Source organism: Ranitomeya imitator, chromosome 6 (assembly GCF_032444005.1).
Source record: "Ranitomeya imitator isolate aRanImi1 chromosome 6, aRanImi1.pri, whole genome shotgun sequence".
Lineage (NCBI taxonomy): Eukaryota > Metazoa > Chordata > Amphibia > Anura > Dendrobatidae > Ranitomeya > Ranitomeya imitator.
The window spans coordinates 5,830,085-5,857,482 of NC_091287.1; the positions used below are offsets into that span (position 1 = coordinate 5,830,085).

General features: G+C 46.7%; 1 protein-coding gene across 1 annotated transcript in view; it reads left to right on the forward strand.

Moving 5' to 3' along the window:
* The window catches only part of OBSCN (obscurin, cytoskeletal calmodulin and titin-interacting RhoGEF), a 655,700-nt gene that overhangs the window by 487,571 nt on the left and 140,731 nt on the right, over positions 1 to 27,398 (forward strand). Inside the window, exons 89-90 of the mRNA XM_069730488.1 lie at positions 3,789 to 4,010; positions 4,092 to 4,203. Coding sequence (XP_069586589.1) covers positions 3,789 to 4,010; positions 4,092 to 4,203 — 334 coding nt within the window. The remainder of the gene's footprint in view (positions 1 to 3,788; positions 4,011 to 4,091; positions 4,204 to 27,398) is intronic.

Below are 27,398 nucleotides of genomic sequence, written 5' to 3' on the forward strand. Positions count from 1 at the left end.
AGCAGCTTAAAGCATCAGTATAGCAGCAAGGTAAATACAGTGCATACTCTGAAAGAAAGGGTTATATAACCTGGTAGTGCAGTGCAGATCCCGCGTCTCCCAGCATAAACTGACATGCGGCGCGTCTTTCCAGACTGCAGCATGTCCATTTATGTTGCGGATGCGCTCCGTTTCCGCAACATAAATTTCCCATAGACTATCATTAGATGCAATAAAACCATATCATCTTTATAGTCACATGCGTGGTAAGTGCGGAAACGCAGCTTACGATGCATGCAAACTAATTTAAATAATGTCTTACCTTGTTTCAGCCTGAAGTTCACATTCACTGCAGTTCTCGCGATAAGATCAGCTGTCCACGAGAACTGCTGTGCACGTGACCGCCGGGGTTATCTCCGGTCACTAGCAAAGTTCTCATGGTCAGTTGATCAGCTGACCATCAGAACTGCAGTCCAGGTGACCGCCGGAGACAGAGTTTTCTCCGGTGGTCATCTACAAGCTCCGCTGTGTCTGGATGTCAGGCTGGATGGTGGCATCATGCCATCATTCAGCCAAAGGCATCCAGATGTAGCAGAGCTGGACTTGTCATGGGACACTCGGTAATTGGACTACGTCGAACAGGGAGTACTTGTGTTGGTTTATTATTTTTTATTTTTTTGCAGGAGATCGAGGGACTCGGGGATTAGGCGTTGCAGTAAGTGTGGTTAATTTAGATTATTAAAGGACTTTATTCTAGCCGTGTCTTTATTTACCATGTAACTATAGGATTAGTAATTAGTGGTTTTTTTTTAAGGGATCCCACTATTTTTGCTAACCATCCAAGGTAAGCAGACTGCTGCAGCCTGGTATTATCAGGCTGGTAAGGTTCATGGATATTGGATCCTTACCAGCCTGAAATACCAGCCCCGGTAGTCTGCTTTACTCTGGCTGGTTAACATATATAAGGGAACACCACGCTATTTCTTTATTATTATTATTTATTTATTAAAAAGGAGGCGGCCTCTCTCTCTGTGCTTTCCTCCGCTTTATATCATGTATGTCCGGCCGTGTCACAAGATTCACCTTTATTTAAATTAGCCCACATGCATTGTAAGCTGTGTTCCCGCACTTAGTATACATGTGACTAGGAAGATAATGCGGTTTTACTGCATCTAATGAAAGTGTATTGGTAAGTTACCCAGCGGAGAGCGTCTACACTACATAAATTGACATGCTGCGGTCTTTAAAGACGTGCCGCATGTCCGTCTCTGCGGGTGAGCTGCGGGCATTGGTGCACACATAGTGGGCATGGGATTTCTTGAAATCCCATCCACTATGCTGTAACATCTGGCGTTTACTGACTGTGGGAACATATCCCAATATATCTGCAAACAGGAAATCACTTTTTTTCCTTCCCAGCAGCCATCTTTCAATTAGCTTTATTTCTCCTGCAGACCCTAGGCTGTCATGCCAACCCATCGGTGACTTGTGGTCATGTGACATGGGTGCCGATGGGTGACATCTCGTGAAGGGATTAAAGAGAATCTGGTTTGTCAGCAGGATGTACCCACATAAGCTGATAATTTGTCACTTGCATCACTGGGTGCAGCAGCTGTGATAGTGATAGGTGTCTCTGCTGCAGATGTAGCAGAGCTCGGACTGCTGAGCTGTGTATAACCCACGCACACCACAGGGTTCTGTGTACATTGTATAGTGACAGTTGAAAACCAGTGCTGAGGGAGTGGTTGGACTAAGAGGCACCTAGTCCTGTAGTGATGATTGCCTGTTGATAAAACACTTAGGTCACTTATTGGGCGGTTTTGCTTTTTCTATATATCTGTAATCAGGGTCTCTGTAGGTAATCTGAGAACAGCACAATGTAGGAACAAAGAACTGGTGATAGTCACTTTAAATCAATGGTAAAAAAAACTAAACATATCTGTGCCTGCATTCAACCCCTCCCTCTTTAGGTCTGCCTCTAGCTCCTCCCCCTCTAGCTCTGCCATCAGCTCCTCCCCTATAGCTCTGCCTTTAGCTCCTCCCTCATCTAGCTCTGCCTCCCCTCTAGGTCTGCCATCAGCTCCTCGCCTCTAGCTCCTCCCCCTCAAACTCTGCCATTAGCTCCTCCCTCATCTAGCTCTGCCTCCTCCCCTCTAGCTCTGCCATCAGCTCCTCCCCTATAACTCTGCCTTTAGCTCCTTCCTCATCTAGCTCTGCCTCCTCCCCCTCTAGGTCTGCCATCAGCTCCTCTCCGCTAGCTCTGCCTCTAGCTCCTCCTCCTCTAGGTCTGCCTTCAGCTCCTCCCCTCTACGTATTCCTGTAGCTCCTCCCTCTAGGTCTGCCTCAAGCACCACCCTCTCTAGCTCTGCCTTCAGCTCCTCCCCCTCTAGATCTTCCTCTAGTTACTTCCCCTCTACGTCTTCCTCTAGTTACTCCCCCTCTAGGTCTTCCTCTAGTTACTCCCCCTCCAGGTCTTCCTCTAGTTACTCCCTCTCTAGGTCAGATCCAATCTCATCCCCCTCTAGGTCTGCCTTCAGCTCCTCCCCCTCGAGGTCTGCCTTCGGCTCCTCCCCCTCGAGGTCTGCCTTCAGCTCCTCCCCCTCGAGGTCTTCCTCTAGTTACTCCCCCTCGAGGTCTTCCTCTAGTTACTCCCCCTCCAGGTCTTCCTCTAGTTACTCCCTCTCTAGGTCAGATCCAATCTCATCCCCCTCTAGGTCTGCCTTCAGCTCCTCCCCCTCTAGGACTGCCTTCAGCTACTCCCCCTCGAGGTCTGCCTTTGGCTCCTCCCCCTCGAGGTCTGCCTTCAGCTCCTTCCCCTCGAGGTCTTCCTCTAGTTACTCCCCCTCGAGGTCTTCCTCTAGTTTCTCCCCCTCTAGGTCTGCCTCTAGCTTATTTTCCTCTAGGTCTGCCTCTTACTCCTCCCCCTCTAGGTCTGCCTTCAGCTCCTCCCCTCTATGTCTGCCTTCAGCTCCTCCTCCTCTAGGTCTGCCTTCAGCTCCTGCCCCTATAGGTCTGCCTTCAGCTCCTCCCCCTGTAGATCTGCCTTCAGCTCCTCCTCCTATAGGTCTGCCTTCAGCTCCTCCTATAGGTCTGCCTTCAGCTCCTCCAATAGATCTGCCTTCAGCTCCTCCTCCTATAGGTCTGCCTTCAGCTCCTCCTATAGGTCTGCCTTCAGCTCCTCCAATAGATCTGCCTTCAGCTCCTCCTCCTATAGGTCTGCCTTCAGCTCCTCCTATAGGTCTGCCTTCAGCTCCTCCCCCTCTAGGTCTGCCTTCAGCTCCTCCCCCTCTAGGTCTGCCTTCAGCTCCTCCTATAGGTCTGCCTTCAGCTCCTCCCCTCTAGGTCTGCCTTCAGCTCCTCCCCTTCTAGGCCTGCCTTCAGCTTCTCCCCTATTGGTCTACCTTCAGCTCCTCCCTATTTAGGCCTGCCTATAGCTCCTTTCCCTCTAGGTCTGCCTTCAGCTCCTCCCCTATAGGTCTGCCTTCAGCTCCTCCCCTATAGGTCTGCCTTCAGCTCCTCCTCCTCGAGGTCAACCTTCAGCACCTCCCTCTCTAGGTCTGCCTTCAGCTCCTCCCTCTCTAGGCATGCCTCTAGCTCCTCCCCTTACCCTCTCCATAGACTCTTATAAGCACCAGCTGTCACATTTTTGGTCAGTGTCTTCAGTGAGTACAGATTTTACAGACACCGTGCTGCAGTTAGTATGTGTGGTGGTGTATGGTGTACACAACACTGTCACAAGACCCCGTACCCAGCAGCGGGAAACCGTGTTCAGGCATCACATGACTTACTGACATTGCCACCGTCTGTAGGGGGCGCAGCTGGATTGGATGAATGTATCCGAGCTTCTCTCCAACGAGCAGATCAGGAGATCAGACACGTCCTGAGGAGACTGAGGTCCCCGGTACCCCGAGAACCGACCTTGGGAAGCACAGGGACCCCAAAACATGCAGAACATATCCAAGAGGAACGACAGGAAACTGTGGATATATTCCGAGACGCCAACACCCAGACACCAGAGGACGCCACTCACGGTAAGTGCCAATGTCCTCTAGGGGTCGTTCTGCTCTGTAATACGGGTGATCACCGGGTCTCACACTCGCCCTGTGCCATAGATGACGCCTCAAAGCCACCAGTGGTCAGTGAAGCCACAGAAGCTCATCCTGAGGTCAGCTCTTCAGAAACGCAGACGGAGGCGGCCGTCTCAGAGACCATCATCCCTATCAGGTACCCACCTACTGCTCTGCTGTGCCCAGGCCTTCTGCTACACAACTTATGTCCACAGGGGAAACTGGTGGCCATGTTCAATGAGGTATTGTGTCACGGTGCAGGTGAGATTAAAGAGACAGTGTACTGATATAACCTCCAGACATTACACCATACGTGACTGATATCAGCCCCCCTTATAATGCTCCAGTACTGATATAACCTGTGATGAACCCTCACCTCCTCTGACATCTCTATTATGTAAGATGGATGACGTAATGGGTCTCCCCACTTTCACCAATGTGACGTTCCGCACCCCCTGAGGACACGTACGGTTAGCTTGGTACAGTTTTACACAGATGCCCCTCGTCTGAAGCTGAGATGCTGCCACATTGGAGGCTTCTGGTCCCCTCTGTTCCTGGACTTCTACCCACACAATATGTCATCATGACCTCCCCAGAGATAAAACAATAGGAGGACGTGCTTTACACGAGCATTTAACCCGTTTGGGTCATTACCATCCTGCTCCCGGGCTGAACCTAAATCCTATCCTCTTGCATCTAGCAGCTAAAAACTCCACTACCTAAGATGTGTCATAACTCCTTAATTGATGGTCCTAGGGAGGCGGTTTTGGCATTATCGAGTCTGGCTGGGACCCTGCTACGCGTTAAGACCAAACACACCTTTGTTATCTGGTTTCTACTAATTGTTCTATGTATCCCCATACCCCTTGCTGCTGAAACAGGTCGAGATGCAGGAGAGCGTTCCCCATGTTCTGGGGATCTCGGAAATTTACACGATGTATGGCTGGCTATGACATATAGTATCTCCATAACTCATTAGGAATGATGTTTCTGGAATGTTCTAGAAGGTGTTTGCAGCGTCAGCAGGACTCTAAATGGCAACCAGGACTTTGTTCAGCTCTGAACTGGTCAAAGTGCGAGATCTGTCACTCACAGCCTTTGAGGCCTGGCCCTCTGTGGAGACATGGGGGTCAGTGGGTGCTCTAGTATGCTGGCCCGAAACTGCATGGATCAAGGCTCATCCCACTGAATGCCTGCTTTCCTTTTTACTGTGGGTAGAATAGTATTCATACAACACAGTGTGGCAATGCTTTATTGAACTAGGAAGAGATAATAACACATAGAACAGTCCAAGCAAAATACCCAAGATGGTGCAAAATTAGAGAGCCTCTCCTTTCTGCTAACTTGTCGGGATTAAAGCAGTGATGACTGCCAGGGACTGCTATCGTCAGCTGTGGCACTCACAAAGAGGAGGTAACGAAAAGCTTAGGAAGCCAACAGTCCATTTAGGCACGAGGCCAGGTGACCAAAGGGTCACAACCTTGCTTCTCTGAACAACTCTATGGTGTCAGGTGACCAGCGAGTCCCAATCCTTGCTTTCCTAAACTTGTTCATGGGGCTCTGGTGACAGGTGGGTCAAAATCTTGGTTTCCCCAAACTTATCCATAGGTCCGTAGCTGGCATCCTGTTGAATGATAAATCTGTGTCCCTCATGATGGAACCATGATGTTCTGGCAGCTATCCTGTAGAGTATTCCTAGCTGTGGTTTTGTAAAGAGTCTCTGGTTCTCTGGGTGACTTGTTACAGAGGCATACCCCTTTATTTATTTCACAACTGTTGTCCTTCAAGTAATCATCCAGAGGTCAAGAGGAAGGTGTTATGAGACTAACCTGCATTGTTTGAGTATTTAAATCACTATTAGTGATGAGCGAGTATACTCGTTGCTCGGGTGGGCCGAGTATTTGAGAGTGCTCGGAGATTTAGTTTTTGTTGACGCAGCTGCATGATTTACAGCTATTAGCCAGCCTGAGTACATGTGGAGGTTACCTGGTTGCTAGGGAATCCCTACATGTAATCAAGCTGTCTAATAGCCACAAATCATGCAGCTGCGGCAACGAAAACTAAATCTTCGAGCAGTCACAAATACTCGGAGACCACCCAAGCAAGCTCGGGAAAACCCGAGCAACGAGTATACTCGCTCATCACTAATCACTATGCATAGTTCATCCTTCTCTGTGTTGCAGGTCAACAAGCCGCAGGCTCCCACACAATGGTCAATCAACATAATACCAAACCGATTGTTCAGTGACCCCTCGTCTTGCAGATATAACAGACAATAAGTTACAACAAACAGTGACTTAAACATCAACATCCAGGCTCCTACGAACAATAGTTTTTGCTTCTTGACCAACCAAAGAAAGAGACACATTAAAAAGTCAACATAAAGATAATCATGTATGCCTCATGACCTTCTGAATTTACGTCTGCATAATTAAAGGGAACCTGTCAGCAGGATTGTGGTCAACTACACACAACGTCAACTCGGCACTGTTACACTGATAGCTGGTGATGAAATCTGTCTTGTGGTTGTTGTTTAATCTTTATTTTCAGTTTTGAGTTAATGATATGCTCGTGCTCTGGGGCAGCCTGTGGGCGGAGTTGTGAGCGGGACTGTGAGGTGGTCTTCATGTGGTGCACTGATTAGCTATTCATAATGAAGAAAGCTAACAGTTCAGTCTTTAAGATGACTTGCTGTGTCATCACATGGAGCGCCCCGTCAGGGCAGTGGGGTACTCGGTACCGGGTCCGGTCGGCTCAAAGGGGGGATGTCACGGTGGCTGACCCAGTCCGTGGGCCCTGGGATGTCCGTATAAAAGGGAAAGGTCTTTAAAGGGATAAAGTTTATGTTTGTGACGCCGCCTGTGGTATTCGGTCAGGGTGACCGACGCTGCTTAAAGGGGTCCGCTGGGGTGATGTTATGGCAGCTAGATGGTATCTTTAGATCTTTTTTTATCTTTAAGTAATTAGTTATTAATAACTGTAGGCATAATTGTTCAATCTACAATGATACTTTTTATCCATGTATATTTTATTTTTTATAGTTTTCATTGTATAAATCTTTTTAACTTGTATAATCATTGGCAATATTCTTGTTTTGTTGTAATTCAATGTTTCATATATGTATATTGTTCAAATAGATTGCCGTGTTATGGAATTTTTTATATCTGTTCATCTTACGCCCACTTTTTAAATTAGGTTAATTATTTACCCCACCGGTGTGTTTTCCGGTTCAGGGCGGTGGGATACATGGGTCTTTTGGAATGTCATGATTAAGGGAGCCTAGTCTCCAGAAACGCGTTGAGATTCTTACCCATATGGTTTGGGCTGAAGTCTGTATCCTCTATGTTTAAAGTTTGTGAATAAAGAAAATTCTTTTTTACGGATTCGGTGAAGCTGGACATTCCCTTCTTTTTTTGGACTTTATACGCTTGGACAGCGGGTCCGTGCTCCCGAAGATTGGTTTATGCATCACGGGTGAGCTGGTTTATATTCCTTCTTTCTAAGCTAGATGGTATACCTTTCCACAGGTGAAGTGTATCGCCAGGGCTTCCCGGTGTATAGATGGTGAATGGTGAGTGGCGCAGAGAAGAACGAGGACACAAGGTTGCAGTCTCTTTACCTTTACTGAAGTCTTCAGCATCCACAGTCCAGAGCACCAGACCACAGGGCAGGCACAGTCCGGCCTGTTTGGAGGCAAGTCCAGAGTCCCCTTGTCCAGGTGGAGAATAAAAGCCTTTCCTCTAGCGCCGTGGTGGTGCAGTACCTTACTGCCTATAGCTTCTCATAAGGTCCTCACAGATGTGGTGTCTCTCTCTCTGTCCCCCCGGATTGGATAAGACATACCCGTATGACTGGTGACTTGAGGCGGTTTATAGGGACTCTAGCATGCCCCAGCCTCTAAGGTTGTCACCGTGCCTCCTGGGTGTTAGGTCGAACAGGTAACGTAGAGTTCAGCTGTCCTGCCGGTCTCTGATGTAAGTTATAGAGGTCCTTACAACCTCGGCGGTCCGGCTACCGATCTCTGCGCCTCAGAAGGAGCCAGCCTGCTCGGGGCTGGTCCCCTTCTGATATCCTCTCCTGTACTTCTTCTCCTGCACGCTCGCTGCAAACAATTCTGCCTTTAAAATGTCTCTTTCTGGGTGCTGCAGCTCTTATGGCATGCACAGCTCCGTGAACCCTCTCCTCTGTCCTGTGACAGGAATTCGCTCCTGCCAGCAACAGCCTCCCTGAAGGACTGACTAACTTTCCCTACAGACTACCAGTTAGATATATATATATATATATATATATATATATATATATATATATATATATATATATATATATATATATATATTTATAGAGTAACCTAGTAAATAGGATCAGAAGCTCCCCCTGGTGGCTTGGAGTGTGAAGTGTTGCATGTTTGTGGTACCTGGATGCAGTTATTCTTCCTTGCCTCCAAACGTAGCATCACTCTCACCGGGAGGAAAGCAATACCACTGTGACGACCAGGACCCTGGGGCGCCACACACACACCCCTGCTGAGCTCGGTGTCCGCTTTTTCCTTGATGCTTTGATAAGGTGGGCTTCCTCCTGAGCCCGGTTTCCTGTCAGTGCTGGACAAAGAAAGGGGTTTTATAATCTCAGACCAAATAAAATACAAATGACATTGGCATGAAATTGTATGTCCAATATTCTTCACATCTTCCCCCTTTAGAGGGAGCCAGGAGACAGGGTCCTTTGTCCTTGGGGTGGGCCAGGATGCAAAGTCATTCACCTTCCCGGGCTCCATCTTTAGAGCCCCCCGCCTACTCTGTGACCCTGGTAGTGGACCCCACTCATACCCAGCTGGCACTTTTCTGACTTAATGGTCAAGCCTCCTTGGCGGTTCCGCCCGAGCACCTGCGTCATAGGCTCTAGGTGATCCTCCCAGGTGGGACTGAAGATGGAAATGTCGTCCAGATACGGGGCCGCATACCCTTCAAGTCCCTTGAGCAGAGTGTTGACCATCCGCTGAAAAGTGGCAGGGGCATTCTTCATGCTGAATGGCATCACTGCAGACTCGTACAGTCTGAATGGGGTGATAAAGGCAGAGCATTCCAGTGCCTTGCGGGTAAGGCTACTTTCACACTTCTGTCTTTTATCCTCCGTCGCAATCCGTCATTATGGGCAAAAAACGGATCCTGCAAATGTGCTTGCAGGATGCGTTTTTTGCCCATACACTTGTATTAGCGACGGATCGCGACGAATGGGCACATGTCGCATCCGTCGTGCGACGGATCCGTCGTGTTTTGGCAGACGCGACGCACAAAAAAGTTCAATGTAACGTTTTTTTGTGCGACAGGTCTGTCATTATCGACCGCGCATGCGTGCCCGAAACTCAGCCCCCTCCTGCCCGGACTGCAGAATGGGCAGCGGATGCATTGAAAAACTGCATCCTCTGCCCACGTCTTGCAGTTATTTCACAACGTCCGTCGGTACGTCGGCCCGACGCATTGCGATGGGCCCGTACCGACGGAAGTGTGAAAGTAGCCTTAGGGGAATCTGCCAATATCCCCGGCTCAGATCCACGATGGTCAGGTACTTGGCCCCAGCCAACTGATTGATGTGCGGCATTGAGCCCCCAGTAGTCCACACAGAACCTGGTTGTCTGGTCCTTCTTTTGGGCCAGGACTACAGGCAAGGCCTAAGCGCTTCTTGATGGTTTGAGGATCCCCAGCTTCAGCATCTCATCACTCTCCTGGTGCATGTGCTGCTGCACCTCCAGGGAGAACAGATATGCTGAACGCAGGATTGGAGGTGATCCCTGATGTCCAAGTGACGGACAGCTGACTCTGTCCTTTCATACTTGTTTAACAAGGAGAACTGGTGACAAATCTCCACATCCTTGATGGTCCCACTTGCCCTAGTTTAGGCGAGCATATCCGCAAGGGTCTCTGCCTCTCTCTCATCTGGCAGGTTGCATATGGGGAGGGCACAGACCCCCCCGTTCATGATTTGCCTTCATATTCACATGGATCGCCTTCCGCATTCCCTGGGCATTGTCGAGGGTGACCCGGTACATTACGGCATTGAGCTGCTGGTGTACGAGCTGCAGGCCCTCCCTGAACACCTGTAGCTTGTCCTGGGATACGGAAACCAGTACCCACACTTTTTTAGCCACCTGGTAGGTCCTTCACGAGCATTCTGGTCGTACCACTAATTCTGGTTGGCCTGGGCTTGCGTCATATTGTTTTGCACCAGGTGTGCCAAGGCCTGCATCTGATCACAGAAGCACACGACATATTCAATGACTGACACTCCATGGATGGCTAAGTCTCCTTCCCAAACCTCTTTTACCAGAGCCAGGGACCCCTGCACATGTCGTCCTTACAGGAGCTCAAAGGCAGAGAACCCTGTTGAGGCCTGTGGAACCTCCCGGTAGGCAAACAGCAGGTGTGGGAGGTATCGCTTCCAGTTGAACCTGTGGGATTTGACCAGCACCTGATTCATTTTGCCATTGAACCTTTCGCACAGGCCGTTGGTCTGTGGGTGGTGCGGGTTGGTCTCCAGATGTTGCACCTGTATCTGCTTACAGAGGGACTCAATCAGCTGCGACATGAACTGGGTCCCCTGGTCGGTGAGCATTTCCTGGGGCAAACCCATTAGGGAGAAAATCTCCAGTAATGAGATGGACATCTTGTCGGAGTGAATGGACGAAAAGGCTATCTCTTCCGGGTACTGGGTGGCATAGTCTACTACATCCAGTATGTAGTGTTTCCCAGAGGTGCTGGGAGTGGCCATTGGGCCAACCAAATCCACACTCCTGAAAGGCTCTTCTCTTCAGTGATGGTCAGTTACCAGTGAGGCTTTGGGGCATCACCCTGACTTTCCCACCTTCTGACATTTATCACACAAACGCAGTAGGCAACCACATCCAACGCTGCTTGAAACCCCTGACTGGAAGTGGCCATAATAGACGAGACCGCTATGTCTTCTGTCAGTACCCCGGAATCTCTATCCTGGCCTCTGTCTGACCTGTCAGCCACTTGGTTCAAAGTGGGGAAGCTGTTGGACCCCGGAGGAACACCCCTGGGACCCTGGCACTACCACTATGCATGACAGTGGCACGGCCGCTGCAACCTTGGGTAGTGCCCGCTTCTCCTCGGTTTCCGACCAAGTCGCCAGTCCAGACTGACTAACCTAGCCCTCTGACATTCCCATTTAGTAGGAACCATGCAATGTTGACTTACCTGGAATCTCTATCTCTCCTGGGACAACCCGGTCTTCAATTGCATGTTCCTCCTCCGTAGCCGTCTGCCCCGTTTGTCCCTTCCGTTACAACCTCACAAGGCAACTGGTTTCAGCATGCTTGCTGGCCACTCACTAAGTCATTAGCGCAGCTTGCTTGATTGATCTCCCAGTAGGGTTAGTGGGGCACAGTACGTCATCCACCACCACAACTCAATCAGTAGGCATGTTAATGACATTGACATGAACAGGGGTCTATATTACGTTGTTTTCTGGAGGATCATGTCCTCGAGGTTCAGTGGCCACATACTGGCACATTATATGCTTCAAGTCTGTCCCAGGCAAAACACTCATGGGAATATTCAAGGTTGCCCCCACCTCCTGCACTTCCCTTCTAGTTCCCCAGTCTAAATACACCTTGGCGACTGGCAGCACCGGTTTGACGCCTCTAATCCTGGAGACGGCAAAGGTTTTTCTGCTTACCAAATCCTATGGGAACACCAACTTAGGCCGCAAAAGATTCATCGCAGCATCGGTGTCACTTAGTCCCATGGCCATGGCCTGGCCTATGGCGACGGGCTGAAGGTTGTCCAGGGACCTCCCCACATACACACAAAACAGTGGATGGTTCTGGAACAGGGATGGGCCCTTCTGGCACTGTGGATACATGGCTTTGAAGTGTCCCGGTTATCTGCAGAGATGATAGGAGTTCCCCCACCAACATGGTGACTAAAGCTTAGGCAGGTGTCACCTTGGGCTTGGAGGCAGGTACAGCTGGCACCGCATTAATCTTACTCCCTTTCCAGCCATCTGGTTTCTTGACCTCTGGTGTCCTGTTGTTGGAATATTCATCAGCAAGTGTCGCTGTTGCAGAGCTCAATTGGCATCCATCATGGAGCTATTGCTGGAGGTCCTCCCGGCAGTTCCACGAAAACTGGTAAGTTGTGATGAGCTCTTTCAACTATTGGAAGGTGATAAACTCTGATCATGTGGTCCGTTGGTCGACTACTCTCAGTAGGGCTCACATATGATGGGCCCAGCTGTCTGCAGGACCCCACTGCATACTCTGTAGCTTCTTTCATGACTTCTCAGGGGTCAGGTTGTACTGCCGGACCAGAGCCTGCTGCGTGTCCTCATAGTTTAGGGTGGTCTCACTGGGCAGGTACCCACAGATTTCCAGGGACTTGACCCTGAGGTGAAGGGTTAAGAACCAGACCCACTGGTCCTCAAGCAGATGGTACTGATGGCAAGTTTTTTTTAAATGTCAGCGGGAAACTGTCCAAGTCCTCTGTCCGTAGCTTCGGGACTGGATCTCAAGGGACTAGTGACTAGCTGAGGTCTGCCGGCAGCTGGAGCTTGAGTTGGAACTGAAGCAGTTGCTGCTGGTACTTGCCCTCCCACTTATATTCTACAGCTTCCTTGCGATGTCCTGCTCCTGCCATAAGAGTCTCGTAGGAGGCCTTGTCTCCATCCTTGAGTCTGGTTAGGGCAGTTTGCAGGAATGTATCTAAACCTGCCTGCCTGGGGGGACTGGCAAGTGGTGAGCAGCCCCCTGCAGAACCAACCGCTGATGGCTGGCTCCTTGGTGATCCTGGGCTGGACTCCCCCCTCTGCTTGAGCAACATCATCTTCCACCTCCTCCCCACCATCTGTAGCAATGGCCATCTCCTTGGCTCTGCCCCTGTTGCCACTGGCCATCTTTGCAATCTTTAGTCACTGACACAGAGCTGCAACCTAATGCACCCACATACCTTAGAGTATTTGCACTCGGACTGTCTACTGCTGAGCTGATATTAAGATCCCAGTGAAAAAACCTACTGCTGGTAGTCTTTAGTGCCTGGGTGTGTGGATCCTACACTCACATACACTAATATCTAAATCCCACCACATGTGATGAACCCACACCTCGCCACCCCGCCTGATGTAACATAGTAACATAGTAACATAGTTAGTAAGGCCGAAAAAAGACATTTGTCCACCTAGTTCAGCCTATATTCCATCATAATAAATCCCCAGATCTACGTCCTTCTACAGAACCTAATAATTGTATGATACAATATTGTTCTGCTCCAGGAAGACATCCAGGCCTCTCTTGAACCCCTCGACTGAGTTCGCCATCACCACCTCCTCAGGCAAGCAATTCCAGATTCTCACTGCCCTAACAGTAAAGAATCCTCTTCTATGTTGGTGGAAAAACCTTCTCTCCTCCAGACGCAAAGAATGCCCCCTTGTGCCCGTCACCTTCCTTGGTATAAACAGATCCTCAGCGAGATATTTGTATTGTCCCCTTATATACTTATACATGGTTATTAGATCGCCCCTCAGTCGTCTTTTTTCTAGACTAAATAATCCTAATTTCGCTAATCTATCTGGGTATTGTAGTTCTCCCATCCCCTTTATTAATTTTGTTGCCCTCCTTTGTACTCTCTCTAGTTCAATTATATCCTTCCTGAGCACCGGTGCCCAAAACTGGACACAGTACTCCATGTGCGGTCTAATTAGGGATTTGTACAGAGGCAGTATAATGCTCTCATCATGTGTATCCAGACCTCTTTTAATGCACCCCATGATCCTGTTTGCCTTGGCAGCTGCTGCCTGGCACTGGCTGCTCCAGGTAAGTTTATCATTAACTAGGATCCCCAAGTCCTTCTCCCTGTCAGATTTACCCAGTGGTTTCCCGTTCAGTGTGTAATGGTGATATTGATTCCTTCTTCCCATGTGTATAACCTTACATTTATCATTGTTAAACCTCATCTGCCACCTTTCAGCCCAAGTTTCCAACTTATCCAGATCCATCTGTAGCAGAATACTATCTTCTCTTGTATTAACTGCTTTACATAGTTTTGTATCATCTGCAAATATCGATATTTTACTGTGTAAACCTTCTACCAGATCATTAATGAATATGTTGAAGAGAACAGGTCCCAATACCGACCCCTGCGGTCCCCACTGGTCACAGCGACCCAGTTAGAGACTATACCATTTATAACCACCCTCTGCTTTCTATCACTAAGCCAGTTACTAACCCATTTACACACATTTTCCCCCAGACCAAGCATTCTCATTTTGTGTACCAACCTCTTGTGCGGCACGGTATCAAACGCTTTGGAAAAATCGAGATATACCACGTCCAATGACTCACCGTGGTCCAGCCTATAGCTTACCTCTTCATAAAAACTGATTAGATTGGTTTGACAGGAGCGATTTCTCATAAACCCATGCTGATATGGAGTTAAACAGTTATTCTCATTGAGATAATCCAGAATAACATCCCTCAGAAACCCTTCAAATATTTTACCAACAATAGAGGTTAGACTTACTGGCCTATAATTTCCAGGTTCACTTTTAGAGCCCTTTTTGAATATTGGCACCACATTTGCTATGCGCCAGTCCTGCGGAACAGACCCTGTCGCTATAGAGTCACTAAAAATAAGAAATAATGGTTTATCTATTACATTACTTAGTTCTCTTAGTACTCGTGGGTGTATGCCATCCGGACCCGGAGATTTATCTATTTTAATCTTATTTAGCCGGTTTCGCACCTCTTCTTGGGTTAGATTGGTGACCCTTAATATAGGGTTTTCATTGTTTCTTGGGATTTCACCTAGCATTTCATTTTCCACCGTGAATACCGTGGAGAAGAAGGTGTTTAATATGTTAGCTTTTTCCTCGTCATCTACAACCATTCTTTCCTCACTATTTTTTAAGGGGCCTACATTTTCAGTTTTTATTCTTTTACTATTGATATAGTTGAAGAACAGTTTGGGATTAGTTTTACTCTCCTTAGCAATGTGCTTCTCTGTTTCCTTTTTGGCAGCTTTAATTAGTTTTTTAGATAAAGTATTTTTCTCCCTATAGTTTTTTAGAGCTTCAATGGTGCCATCCTGCTTTAGTAGTGCAAATGCTTTCTTTTTACTGTTAATTGCCTGTCTTACTTCTTTGTTTAGCCACATTGGGTTTTTCCTATTTCTAGTCCTTTTATTCCCACAAGGTATAAACCGCTTACACTGCCTATTTAGGATGTTCTTAAACATTTCCCATTTATTATCTGTATTCTTATTTCTGAGGATATTGTCCCAGTCTACCAGATTAAGGGCATCTCTAAGCTGGTCAAACTTTGCCTTCCTAAAGTTCAGTGTTTTTGTGACTCCCTGACAAGTCCCCCTAGTGAAAGACAGGTGAAACTGTACAATATTGTGGTCGCTATTTCCTAGATGCCCGACCACCTGCAGATTTGTTATTCTGTCAGGTCTATTAGATAGTATTAGGTCTAAAAGTGCTGCTCCTCTGGTTGGATTCTGCACCAATTGTGAAAGATAATTTTTCTTGGTTATTAGCAGAAACCTGTTGCCTTTATGGGTTTCACAGGTTTCTGTTTCCCAGTTAATATCCGGGTAGTTAAAGTCCCCCATAACCAGGACCTCATTATGGGTTGCAGCTTCATGTCACTATTATGTCAGATGAAGCACATAATGCAGTCTCCCCACTTTCACCAACATGGTGTTTCGCACCCCCTGGGGATATGTAAGATCAGCTTGGTACAGTTTTACATAGATGCCCCCCTGCTCACACGAGCCCAGGGAGGTATGGGGAGTGAGAGGATGTGGCCCACGCAGTTACTGACACACTGACAACTAAGACAGGCTGATAGGCCCTCTCACTAACACAAGTGAAACAGAGTAATACCAGCCTGGTAGAACTGCCACCAGTTCTTCGTTAGATATAAGCCCAGTCAGTTAGCGAGATTATATTGGGCCAGAAACCAGCCCCGATAGCATGTAAAGTTAAGCTGAGAATTGAATGTCACGCTGGGTGAAGGATATGTAAGTGCACAACAATGGGGAGAGGGAGGGAGGAGCCCAAACACTAGGGAAGAGTGGAGTGGAGGCCCCTAGGCAGATCTAAAATCAACCTGTCTGCCCTAACCAACCCTATATAGGTTCTGCACCTATCGCCGAGCACTAACCTAACCTAATGGTTAGGGAGGGGATGTAGTGCACTAGTAAGTCCCCATTGCAACTAAAGACAGAGAGAGTAGGCAAATGAAGGGAACACTTAGCTTGAGAAGACAATCAAGATGTCACACCAGCAATCCCCCAAGAGTCCTCTAAGAAGGAACTAACTGACTGTTAGTACTTCCAACTAGACAGAGACAAGTGAGAGCCAACACCAGCACCAGGCTGCAGCCATTGAATGTATTTAAACCTACCGCACAGATGTGTAATTAGCAGCAGAATGTGGAGGTAACTGTTGGATCCTAGAGGGAGAAGGATGTCACTCCATAAATCAAGAAGGTGCTTGAGCTAATCGCAAAGACCTTCTACAGCCGGATCCAGGATGACTGTCATACCGGACACACAGAAACACAAATGTGTGGATTTGTGGATCGAGATAAGAGCAGCGGAGGTTAAATTATATACTTAATCGCCTTAAGCGCACACTATACAAACTATATACACGATGGTTACACATATATAATAGTCAGATTATATGCAAATACAGATAGTGATAGAACAAATAATATAAGCATAAAGTATGGATCAGTTACCAGTAGACGAAAGGCCTGGCTTTCGGGGGAGCGGCTGCTACATCGGTGGCTCGTGGTCCCCTCTGTTCTTTGACTTCTATCCACACAATATGTCATTGCATCCTCCCCAGAGAAAAAGCAATAGGCCATACTTTACACAAGCATTTAACCCCTTTGGATCACTGCCCTTCTGCCCCCGGACTGAATATAAATCCTATCCTCTTGCCCTAGCAGCTAAAAACTCCACAACCTAAGATGTATCAGAACTTCTTTAGAGATGGACCTAGGGAGGCGGTTTTTGTGCCACTGGGTCCGGCTTGGCACCTGTTACGCATTAAGACCAAGCACGGCTTCGCTATCTGGTTTCTACTAGCTGTTCTCTGGTATCTCCATACCCTGGATGCTAAAACAGGTCAAGACCCATGTAGGTGTTCGTCATGTTTTGGGGATCTCGGAAATAAGCATGAAGTATGGCTAGAATGTATAGTATCTCCATAACTCCTTACAGAATTATTTTTCTGGAATGTTCTAGAAAGTGTCTGCAGCTTCAGCATGACTCTGTATTGCATGCAGGACTTCGTCCTGCTCTGAGCTGGTCAAGATGTGATGTCACTCACAGCTTTTGAGGTTTGGCCCATCTACTTGAGGCTTTCAGAATGTGGGCTTCCTGCTAAGCCTGGTTTCCTGTTAATGCTGGACAAAGGAAGGTTTTATTATTATTATTGTTATTATTATGTATTTATATAGCACCATTGATTCTATGGTGCCGTACATGAGAGAAGGTTACATACAAGTTACAGATATCACTTACAGTAAGCAAACTAACAATGACGGACTGATACAGAGGGGCGAGGACCCTGCCCTTGCGGGATTACATTCTACAGGATTATGGGGAAGGAGACAGTAGGTTGAGGGTTGCAGGAGCTCCGGTGTTGGTGAGGCGGTAGCTCCGGTGTTGGTGAGGCGGTAGCTCCGGTAGTGGTGAGGAGGCAGTGGGGTCAGTGCAGGCTGTAGGCTTTCCTGAAGAGGTGGGTTTTCAGGTTCTGTCTGAAGGATCCGAATGTGGTTGATAGTCACATGTGTTGGGGCAAAGAATTTCAGAGGATGGGGGATATTCTGGAGAAGTCTTGGAGGCGGTTGGGTGAGAAGCGGAAGGTACTTTATAATCCCAGGCCAAATTGTCATGAAAATATACCTCCAATATTATTTACAAAACCTCCAGACATTACATCATATGTGACTGATATCAGCCTCTTACTGTATATAATACTGGACAGCATCATATATAACTAGAGGATGGAACGCAATAAGGGACGTTGTGATACATAATAAAAGAGGAAACTATGTAACTAAGGATAGTGTTATACATAATAAGTGAGTACACTATATACTAAGGGACTATGTTGTACATAATATGCGAGTACACTATATACTAAGGGACTGCTATACATAATAAGTGAGTTTACTATATACTAAGGGACTGTGCTATACATAATAAGTGAGTTCACTATATACTAAGGGACTGTGCTATACATAATAAGGCTACATTTCTGTATCCGTGTTGGTGTGCTGCTCGCTTTTACAGACGCATTGAGCATGTCCTATTCCGATACTCAAAATCGGATCAGAACAGAACATTCTCTGACCCTCACAGATCTCATTCTCAGATCCTTGATTTTCTTGTATGTGTGAATGGACCTATAAAACTCTACGAGTCCGTGTGCCATCCGATAAAAAAACCTGGAAGCACACGGACATTTCACACCAATGTGAGACTGTAGAATAAGGGATGTTACAGATAACATTATCACTCCACGTCACACAGAGCAGATACAGAATAATATCTACATCCAGGCACCACTGACGTCCCGTCTGATTAGAGCCGCTTTCTGCTGTTTGTTCTCCATCTGGTCAGACCTTCACGTCGACATCTCCCAGCCACGACTCGTCTTGTCACGATGATCTTCGCAGCCTTGAAAACAAGGTCACATACATTGTATACATATATGTGTCTCCCCCCGAATACAGATATGTACCCCACTATTAATATACTACACTCCCTGACAAGTTGTCGCTTATCCATGTTATATAAATAAAAGCTTATAACCTGACGTTAAATTCATCCAACAGGCCTGGTCACCTCAGGTCCCTGTGTCAACTAGAACAGTTTGTAGGATTCTGTCTCGAAACGGCCTCCATGGTGGAATCAGTGCCCAGAAGCCAGCACTAAACAAAAAGGCAAATAAAAAACCGTGTGGCATTTGCAAAGTCCCACAGCTGCTAAACAGATGGACGCTGGAAAAGTGTCAGAAGGTGGATTTCTCTGATGAATCTTCAGCAGAATTACACCACAGCTGCCACAAATACTGCAGGAGACCTACTGGAGCCCGTATGGATCCAAAATACACCCAACAGTTACATTGGGTGGTGGAAAGATCATGGTCCGGTGTTACATTTAGTATGGGGGTGTGCGAAACATTTGCAAGGTGGAAGGCGATATCAATAGCCTAAAATATCAAGAAGTATTAGCTACCTGTTATATTCCAAATCATAAAAGGGATCAAATTCTGCAGCAGGATGGTGCTCCATCTCATACATCATCTCTACAACAAAGGTCCTTCAGGAAAAATAGATCAAGGTGCTCAAGGACCGGCCAGCCCAGTCACCAGACATGGACATCATTGAGCGTGTTTGGGGTAGGATGAAAGAGGAAGCTTGGAAGACAAAACCAAAGAATCTAGAAGAACTCTGGGAGTCATGGAAGACGGCATTCTGTGCTATTGCTGATGACTTCATTAATACATTGTATGAATCATTGTTGAACCGCATGGATGCCGTCCTTCAAGCTCATGGAAGTCACACAAAATATGAAATATGACTAATAGCACCACAACTTCATTCACCAATGTTATGCAACATATATTTGTATTTTCTTTTTCAAAGAATTTATTGAATTTTCAGTTAAACAGGATAGTTAAAAGGTGGGTAGGGGAGGGAGGGGAAGGGTTGGGGGAGGATAAGATGTGGGAAGGCGAGGGAAAGTATGACAATAACAGACAATCAAACAATTTGTTGACATCATAAGTAGTGTAAACATATAGGAAGCACCGAGGTGCTATATCTATAGATAAACAAAATAATATGAGCAAGTAGGTAACATATATTTAATTTATGTCATTGTATTAATGGAGTGGAAATGTTGGTTAGTCAAGAGGTTCAAGTAATCGGTGTGGGAAAGATTTGATCCCATTTAGACCATTTTTTTTTTGCACATTTGGCAAACTGATTATTTGATAGTGCAAACTGAGACTCGTGTGACCTATGTTGAGAAATTTGCAGTATTATGTCACTCATTGGGGGTATGTACTGACTTTTCCAATGGTAGGCTATACTGTGCTTCACAACTATACAGATGTGGATTATGATGAGCTTCAGCGCATGCTCCATTTGGTCAAGTCCTAACGAAAGTAGGGCTGTGTGAGGCAGGAGAGTGAAAGGTGTGTTAAGGAGTTCATATATTTGTATTTTAAGGTAATTATTTGTTTGAATAACACATTACTTTCTGCGGGCGACAAAACTGCTGTCTTGCCAAAATCTGACCATTCTGTGTCCATTAACTGATCAATATTTCTGCATTGATGCCAATTTATTTTCTTAACCTAAACCACATTTCAGAGGGTTTCAGCTTTCAAAACAATAATGTATACAACCAATGGATGAATGTAACGTCAGGTTATAAGCTTTTATTGACAGAACATGGATAAGCGACAGAACTTCTGTCAGGGAGTGTATTAGCCAGGCACCATTAAACATATAAAGTGATGATCAGCGCTGTGCCCCCATTACCTAGAATCTCTGCCCCCAATAATATAAACTATTCAGTCTGTGACCCCAAAATTACCTGTAAGGCTGTGCGCACACGTGGAATATGCGCAGGTTTACAGTGCACGTGAAGTGACAGATCCTGGAGTCTGATTATTTTTCCCTTGCAGATTTGCAGCAGATTAAAATCTACATAATGTAAATTTTTGCAGCATATTTCACTTATGGTAAAAATACACAACAAAAGCAAAAACCGTGGGGAAAAAATACATGTATTTTATGCAGCGTTCTTCCTGCCAACACATTAGGGCATGCAGCAGAATTTTCTCCTGCAGATTCTGACCGTGTGCACATAACCTGTGTCCCCATCATTCATTATAAGCAGGGCCGCCATCAGGGCATTACAGCCGTTACTGCTGTACACAGAGGGGCCCGCAGATCCGGGGCCCCACTGTTGTGCTTCTACTGATCGGGCCCCATCATGCACTAAAATACTGTGCACTGCGGCGCACACGTCGGCGCTGGGGCCCGGGAACCGTTTTGGAGCTGTGCACGGCCGCCTTAGGCTACTTTCACACTGGCGTCGTGCACTGCACGTCGCAATGCGTCGTTGTGGAGAAAAAACGCATTCTGCAAAGTTGTCTGCAGGATGCGTTTTTTCCCCTTAGACTAACATTACCGACGCAGTGCCGTTTTTTTGTGCGTCGGGACCACCATTTTCGAACGCGCATGCGTGGCCGCAACTCCGCCCCCTCCTCCCCGGACCTTACAATGGGGCAGCGGAAGTGTCTTAAAACTGCTTCCGCTGCCAACGTCGGGCATTTTCTTCACAGTATGCGTCGGTACGTTGGGCCGACGCTGCGCGATGGCCCCGTACCGACGCTAGTGTGAAAGTAGCCTTACCTAGTCGGTTGCGCAGCTCCTGCTCGGCTGTAGCTAGAATGTATGGGCTCCCTGCAGGTCCTGACTACAGCCCATACATTCTAGTAATCTCAGTAGTGAATGTGCTAGAATGTAGGGGCTCCTGTCAGGTCCTCTCAGCAGCCCATACATTCTAGCTGCTGCTTCACTGCTGGAAACACTAGACGCCCGGAACGGCTGAGGTAAGTATAAAACATTTTTATTTTTGTTTTTTTAAATGGGTGAGGTGGGGGGGAGTGAGACTGCAGATGATGAAGTGTGTTTAAGGGGGCACTGCACATGATGAAATGATGGGGACTGCAAATGATGAAGTGGGGGTGATGGGGACTGTGCATGATGAAATGATAGGGGGCTGCAGATGATGATGGGGACTGCAAATGATGAAGTGGGGGTGATGGGGACTGCACATCAAGTGACTGTGAGGGACGGTGGACAGCAATTGAATTGAAGGTGGGGGTGGGGAGAGCCAATGGTGTATTGAAGGTGGGGAGAGCAAATAATGAATTTTGAGGGTGGAGAAGAGCAGTGGATATTGAATAGAGAGTGGGAGAGAGAGAAGACATGACAATGAATTGAGGCAGAAGGGGCATGTAACTATAATGAATCGGAGTTAGGGTTAGAGCGGGAGGTACATAGTTGGATTGTTGAAGATAAAGTGACTGGAAATAAATTGGGGGAAAGAGTACAGGTTCTAATTAATTTATATATTAAAGGGGGAAAGTGGCTATAGCTAGAAGGGGCTCAGTGGCGTATTATAATTTATATTTGGAATGGTGGGTTGCATAATAACCAATTATATATTAATGGTGGGTGAACGTCTGTATTCAGATGTGTAGTGTAGAAGAAAGGGAAAAAGTGGGGAATGTGCTCTGGAAGCGGTGCTCTAGATAACTGTTATTTTATGCAGAGACGAGGCCTGGCTGAAAGAAGTGATGGCGGTCTGCGCTGGATTAAAAAGAAACGCAAAGATGAAGGACTTCAGCTAGAGACGTCCCTAATGAGTCAGTATGTTATCTGTACACTGACACCATACACTGTATACTGTATACAGAGCTCCTGTGTATAATGTCACTGGGGATCACTATATTATCTGTACACTATACACTATATACAGAGCTCCTGTGTATAATGTCACTGGTGATCACTGTATTACCTGTACACTATATACAGAGCTCCTGTGTATAATGTCACTGGTGATCCATGTATTACCTGTACACTATATACAGAGCTCCTGTGTATAATGTCACTGGTGATCCATGTATTACCTGTACACTATATACAGAGCTCCTGTGTATAATGTCACTGGTGATCACTGTATTACATGTACACTGACACTATATATAGAGCTCCTGTGTATAATGTCACTGGTGATCCCTGTATTACTTGTACACCGACACTATATATAGAGCTCCTGTGTATAATGGCACTGGTAACCACTGTATTACCTGTACACAAACACTGCATACTAAGTACAGATCTCCTATGTATAATGGCACTTATGGTTTTTATTAATGATCAGTATTGTACTATTCAGTCACAATGTGGTGGTAATATGTTGTCCGGCCATGGTGTGGCGGTATTTGTTCCTTGTATGTGCTATTATTTGGTCACTATGTGGTGGTAATATGTGGTCTGGTCATGGTGTGGTGGTATTTGTTCCTTGTACGTGCTATTATTCGGTCACCGTGTGGTGGTAATATGTGGTCTGGTCATGTTGTGTTGGTATTTGTTCCTTGTATGTAGTTGGTCACCATGTGGTGGTAATATGTGGTCTGTACATGCTGCTGTGGTATTTGTCCCTTGTATGCGATATTGTCCGGTCACTGTGGTGGTAATATATGGTCTGCACATGGTGTGGCGGTTTTTATTCTTTGTAGATAGTATTATAGGTCACTATGTGGTGATAATGTGGTGTCTGGTCATGGTGTTGTGGTATTTGTCTCTTGTATGTGGTATTATTGGTCATTTGAAAAATTGAAAAAAAAAATATACCTAAATTGTATTGCATATTTTAACAAATGTTTAATAAGTTAGAGTAGAGTCGGGCCCGGCCAAAAAGAGTCTACCTTATCATTGTGGCAGATTAAAAAAAACTTTTGGCCAAAACAAAATCTGCTGGCTATGTGTGTGATCTCGTGATGGGAACTGTTAATGTGTGATTGGTGAGAAGTGGAGTTTTTTCAATAAACAGCGGTGGTGCTGTGGACAGTTCAAGGGTTGGAGGCGGGGCTGGGGTGGAGCCTGGGCGGAGTCTTAAGGGGGCCCCGAAAATTTTGCCAGTATGGGGCCCCGAAATTTCTAGTGGTAGCCCTGATTATAAGTCCTTGATAACATCAAACTGAGCCTCCTCCATCACCTCCCAAGTCATTACAAGTCCCGACAGCATCTTCTCCAACCTTACAGTTCATTATAAAGGGTCCTATGCACCTTACCCCCTCCTCTCCCGCTCCCCAATAAATTATAAGTCCCCCCGATAGCATCACAATGATTTGAGAAATGAGGGAGGACACTGTCAGGGGCTTAGCATCCTCCACCACCCAATTCATGTTACATCCATATCTAACGTCCTCCTTCCCCTGTTCGTAAGTCCATTATAAGTCCCCCTTCCCCATCCCCTTCATTGTACTCCTCCCCCTCACATCACATCATTGCCCTTGCCACCTCCATCATTGTCTTCTTCACCACCCCTATCATTGCCCTCTCCTACCACCTCCATCGTTACCCTCTCCACCACTATTATTGCCATTTCCATCATCTCTATTGTTGCTTTTCCCCCTCCACCCCATCATTGCCTTCTCCCCCACCACCCCCATTAATGCCCTTTCCACATCTCCATCATTGCTTTCTCCCCCACCACCCCCATCATTGCTCTCTCCACCACCTCCATCATTGCTTTCTCCCCCACTACCCCCATCATTGCCCTTTCCACCACCTCTATCATTGCTTTCTCCCCTACCATCCCTATTATTGCCCTCTCCATCATTGCCTTCTCTCCTACCACCCACATGATTGCCCTTTCCACCACCTCAATCTTTGCTTTCTCCCCTACCACCCCCATCATTGTCCTTTCCACCACCCCCATCATTGCCCTTTCCACCACCTCTATCATTGCTTTCTTCCCTACCACCTCATCATTGCCCTCTCCATCACCTCCACCATTGCCTTCTCCTCCACCACCTCCATTAATGCCCTTTCCACACCTCCATCGTTGCTTTCTCCCCCACCACCCCCATCATTGCCCTTTCCACCACCTCCATCATTGCCTTCTCCCCCACCACCCCCATCATTGCCCTTTCCACTACCTCAATCATTGCTTTCTCCCCTACCACCCCCATCATTTTCGCCTTCACCCTTATCATTGCCTTCTCCACCACCTACACACACACAGACATACAGGACAACTCACCTCTCCACACTTTCCCCGCAGGCACAGCATCTTTTTCGCCGGCAGCTTCCTCTCTAGCACAGCTGCTGAATGATGATGTCATCCAGCCGCGCTGCTGTGTCAGACAGGGAGTCAGGAGGGATCCCTGCAGCTCCGCTGCCATTTTCTCCCATAGGCAGCGGAGCTGCAGGGACCGCTCCCTGCCTGCCGCACATGAGGGCAATCTGGCCAGGAACCCCCCCAGAGCCTCAGGGGCCGCATAGATAGGCCAGATTGCCCTCAGTGTTAGCCACTCTGCAGGGGCCCCCCTCCACCTCCGGGCCCCGGAGCAGCTGCACATGCGGTATATCCGCCCCTCGTTCCAGTACTGATATAACCTCCAGACATTACACCATATGTGACTGATGTCAGCCCCTCGTTCCAGTACTGATATAACCCTCAGACATTACCCCATATGTGACTGATGTCAGCCCCTCTTATAATGCTCCAGTACTGATATAACCTCCAGACATTACATCATATGTGACTGATATCAGCCCCTCTTATAATGCTCCAGTACTGATATAACCTCCAGACATTACACGATATATGACTATTATCAGCCCCTCTTATAACGCTCCAGTACTGATATAACCCCCAGACATTACACCGTATGTGACTGATATCAGCTTCTTATAACGCTCCAGTACTGATATAACCCTCAGACATTACACCATATGTGACTGATGTCAGCCCCTCTTATAATGCTCCAGTACTGATATAACCTCCAGACATTACATCATATGTGACTGATATCAGCCCCTCTTATAATGCTCCAGTACTGATATAACCTCCAGACATTACACGATATATGACTATTATCAGCCCCTCTTATAACGCTCCAGTACTGATATAACCCCCAGACATTACACCGTATGTGACTGATATCAGCTTCTTATAACGCTCCAGTACTGATATAACCCTCAGACATTACACCATATGTGACTGATATCAGCCCCTCTTATAACGCTCCAGTACTGATATAACCCTCAGACATTACCCCATATGTGACTGATGTCAGCCCCTCTTATAATGCTCCAGTACTGATATAACCCTCAGACATTACACCATATGTGACTGATGTCAGCCCCTCTTATAACGCTCCAGTACTGATATAACCCCAGACATTACACGATATATGACTATTATCAGCCCCTCTTATAACGCTCCAGTACTGATATAACCTCCAGACATTACACCACATGTGACTGATATCAGCCCCTCTTATAACGCTCCAGTACTGATATAACCCTCAGACATTACACCATATGTGACTGATATCAGCCCCTCTTATAACGCTCCAGTACTGATATAACCTCCAGACATTACACCATATGTGACTGATATCAGCCCCTCTTATAACGCTCCAGTACTGATATAACCCCCAGACATTACACCATATGTGACTGATATCAGCCCCTCTTATAACGCTCCAGTACTGATATAACCCCCAGACATTACATCATATGTGACTGATATCAGCCTCCTATAACGCTCCAGTACTGATATAACCTCCAGACATTACACCATATGTGACTGATATCAGCCTCCTATAACGCTCCAGTACTGATATAACCTCCAGACATTACACCATATGTGACTGATATCAGCCCCTCTTATAACGCTCCAGTACTGATATAACCTCCAGACATTACCCCATATGTGACTGATATCAGCCTCTTATAACGCTCCAGTACTGATATAACCTCCAGACATTACACCATATGTGACTGATATCAGCCCCTCTTATAACGCTCCAGTACTGATATAACCCCCAGACATTACACCATATGTGACTGATATCAGCCTCTTATAACGCTCCAGTACTGATATAACCTCCAGACATTACATCATATGTGACTGATATCAGCCCCTCTTATAACGCTCCAGTACTGATATAACCTCCAGACATTACACCATATGTGACTGATATCAGCCTCTTATAACGCTCCAGTACTGATATAACCCCAGACATTACCCCATATGTGACTGATATCAGCCCCTCTTATAACGCTCCAGTACTGATATAACCCCCAGACATTACACCATATGTGACTGATATCAGCCCCTCTTATAACGCTCCAGTACTGATATAACCTCCAGACATTACACCATATGTGACTGATATCAGCCCCTCTTATAACGCTCCAGTACTGATATAACCCCCAGACATTACACCATATGTGACTGATATCAGCCTCTTATAACGCTCCAGTACTGATATAACCTCCAGACATTACACCATATGTGACTGATATCAGCCTCTTATAACGCTCCAGTACTGATATAACCCCAGACATTACCCCATATGTGACTGATATCAGCCTCTTATAACGCTCCAGTACTGATATAACCCCCAGACATTACACCATATGTGACTGATAAAAGCCCCTCTTATAACGCTCCAGTACTGATATAACCTCCAGACATTACACCATATGTGACT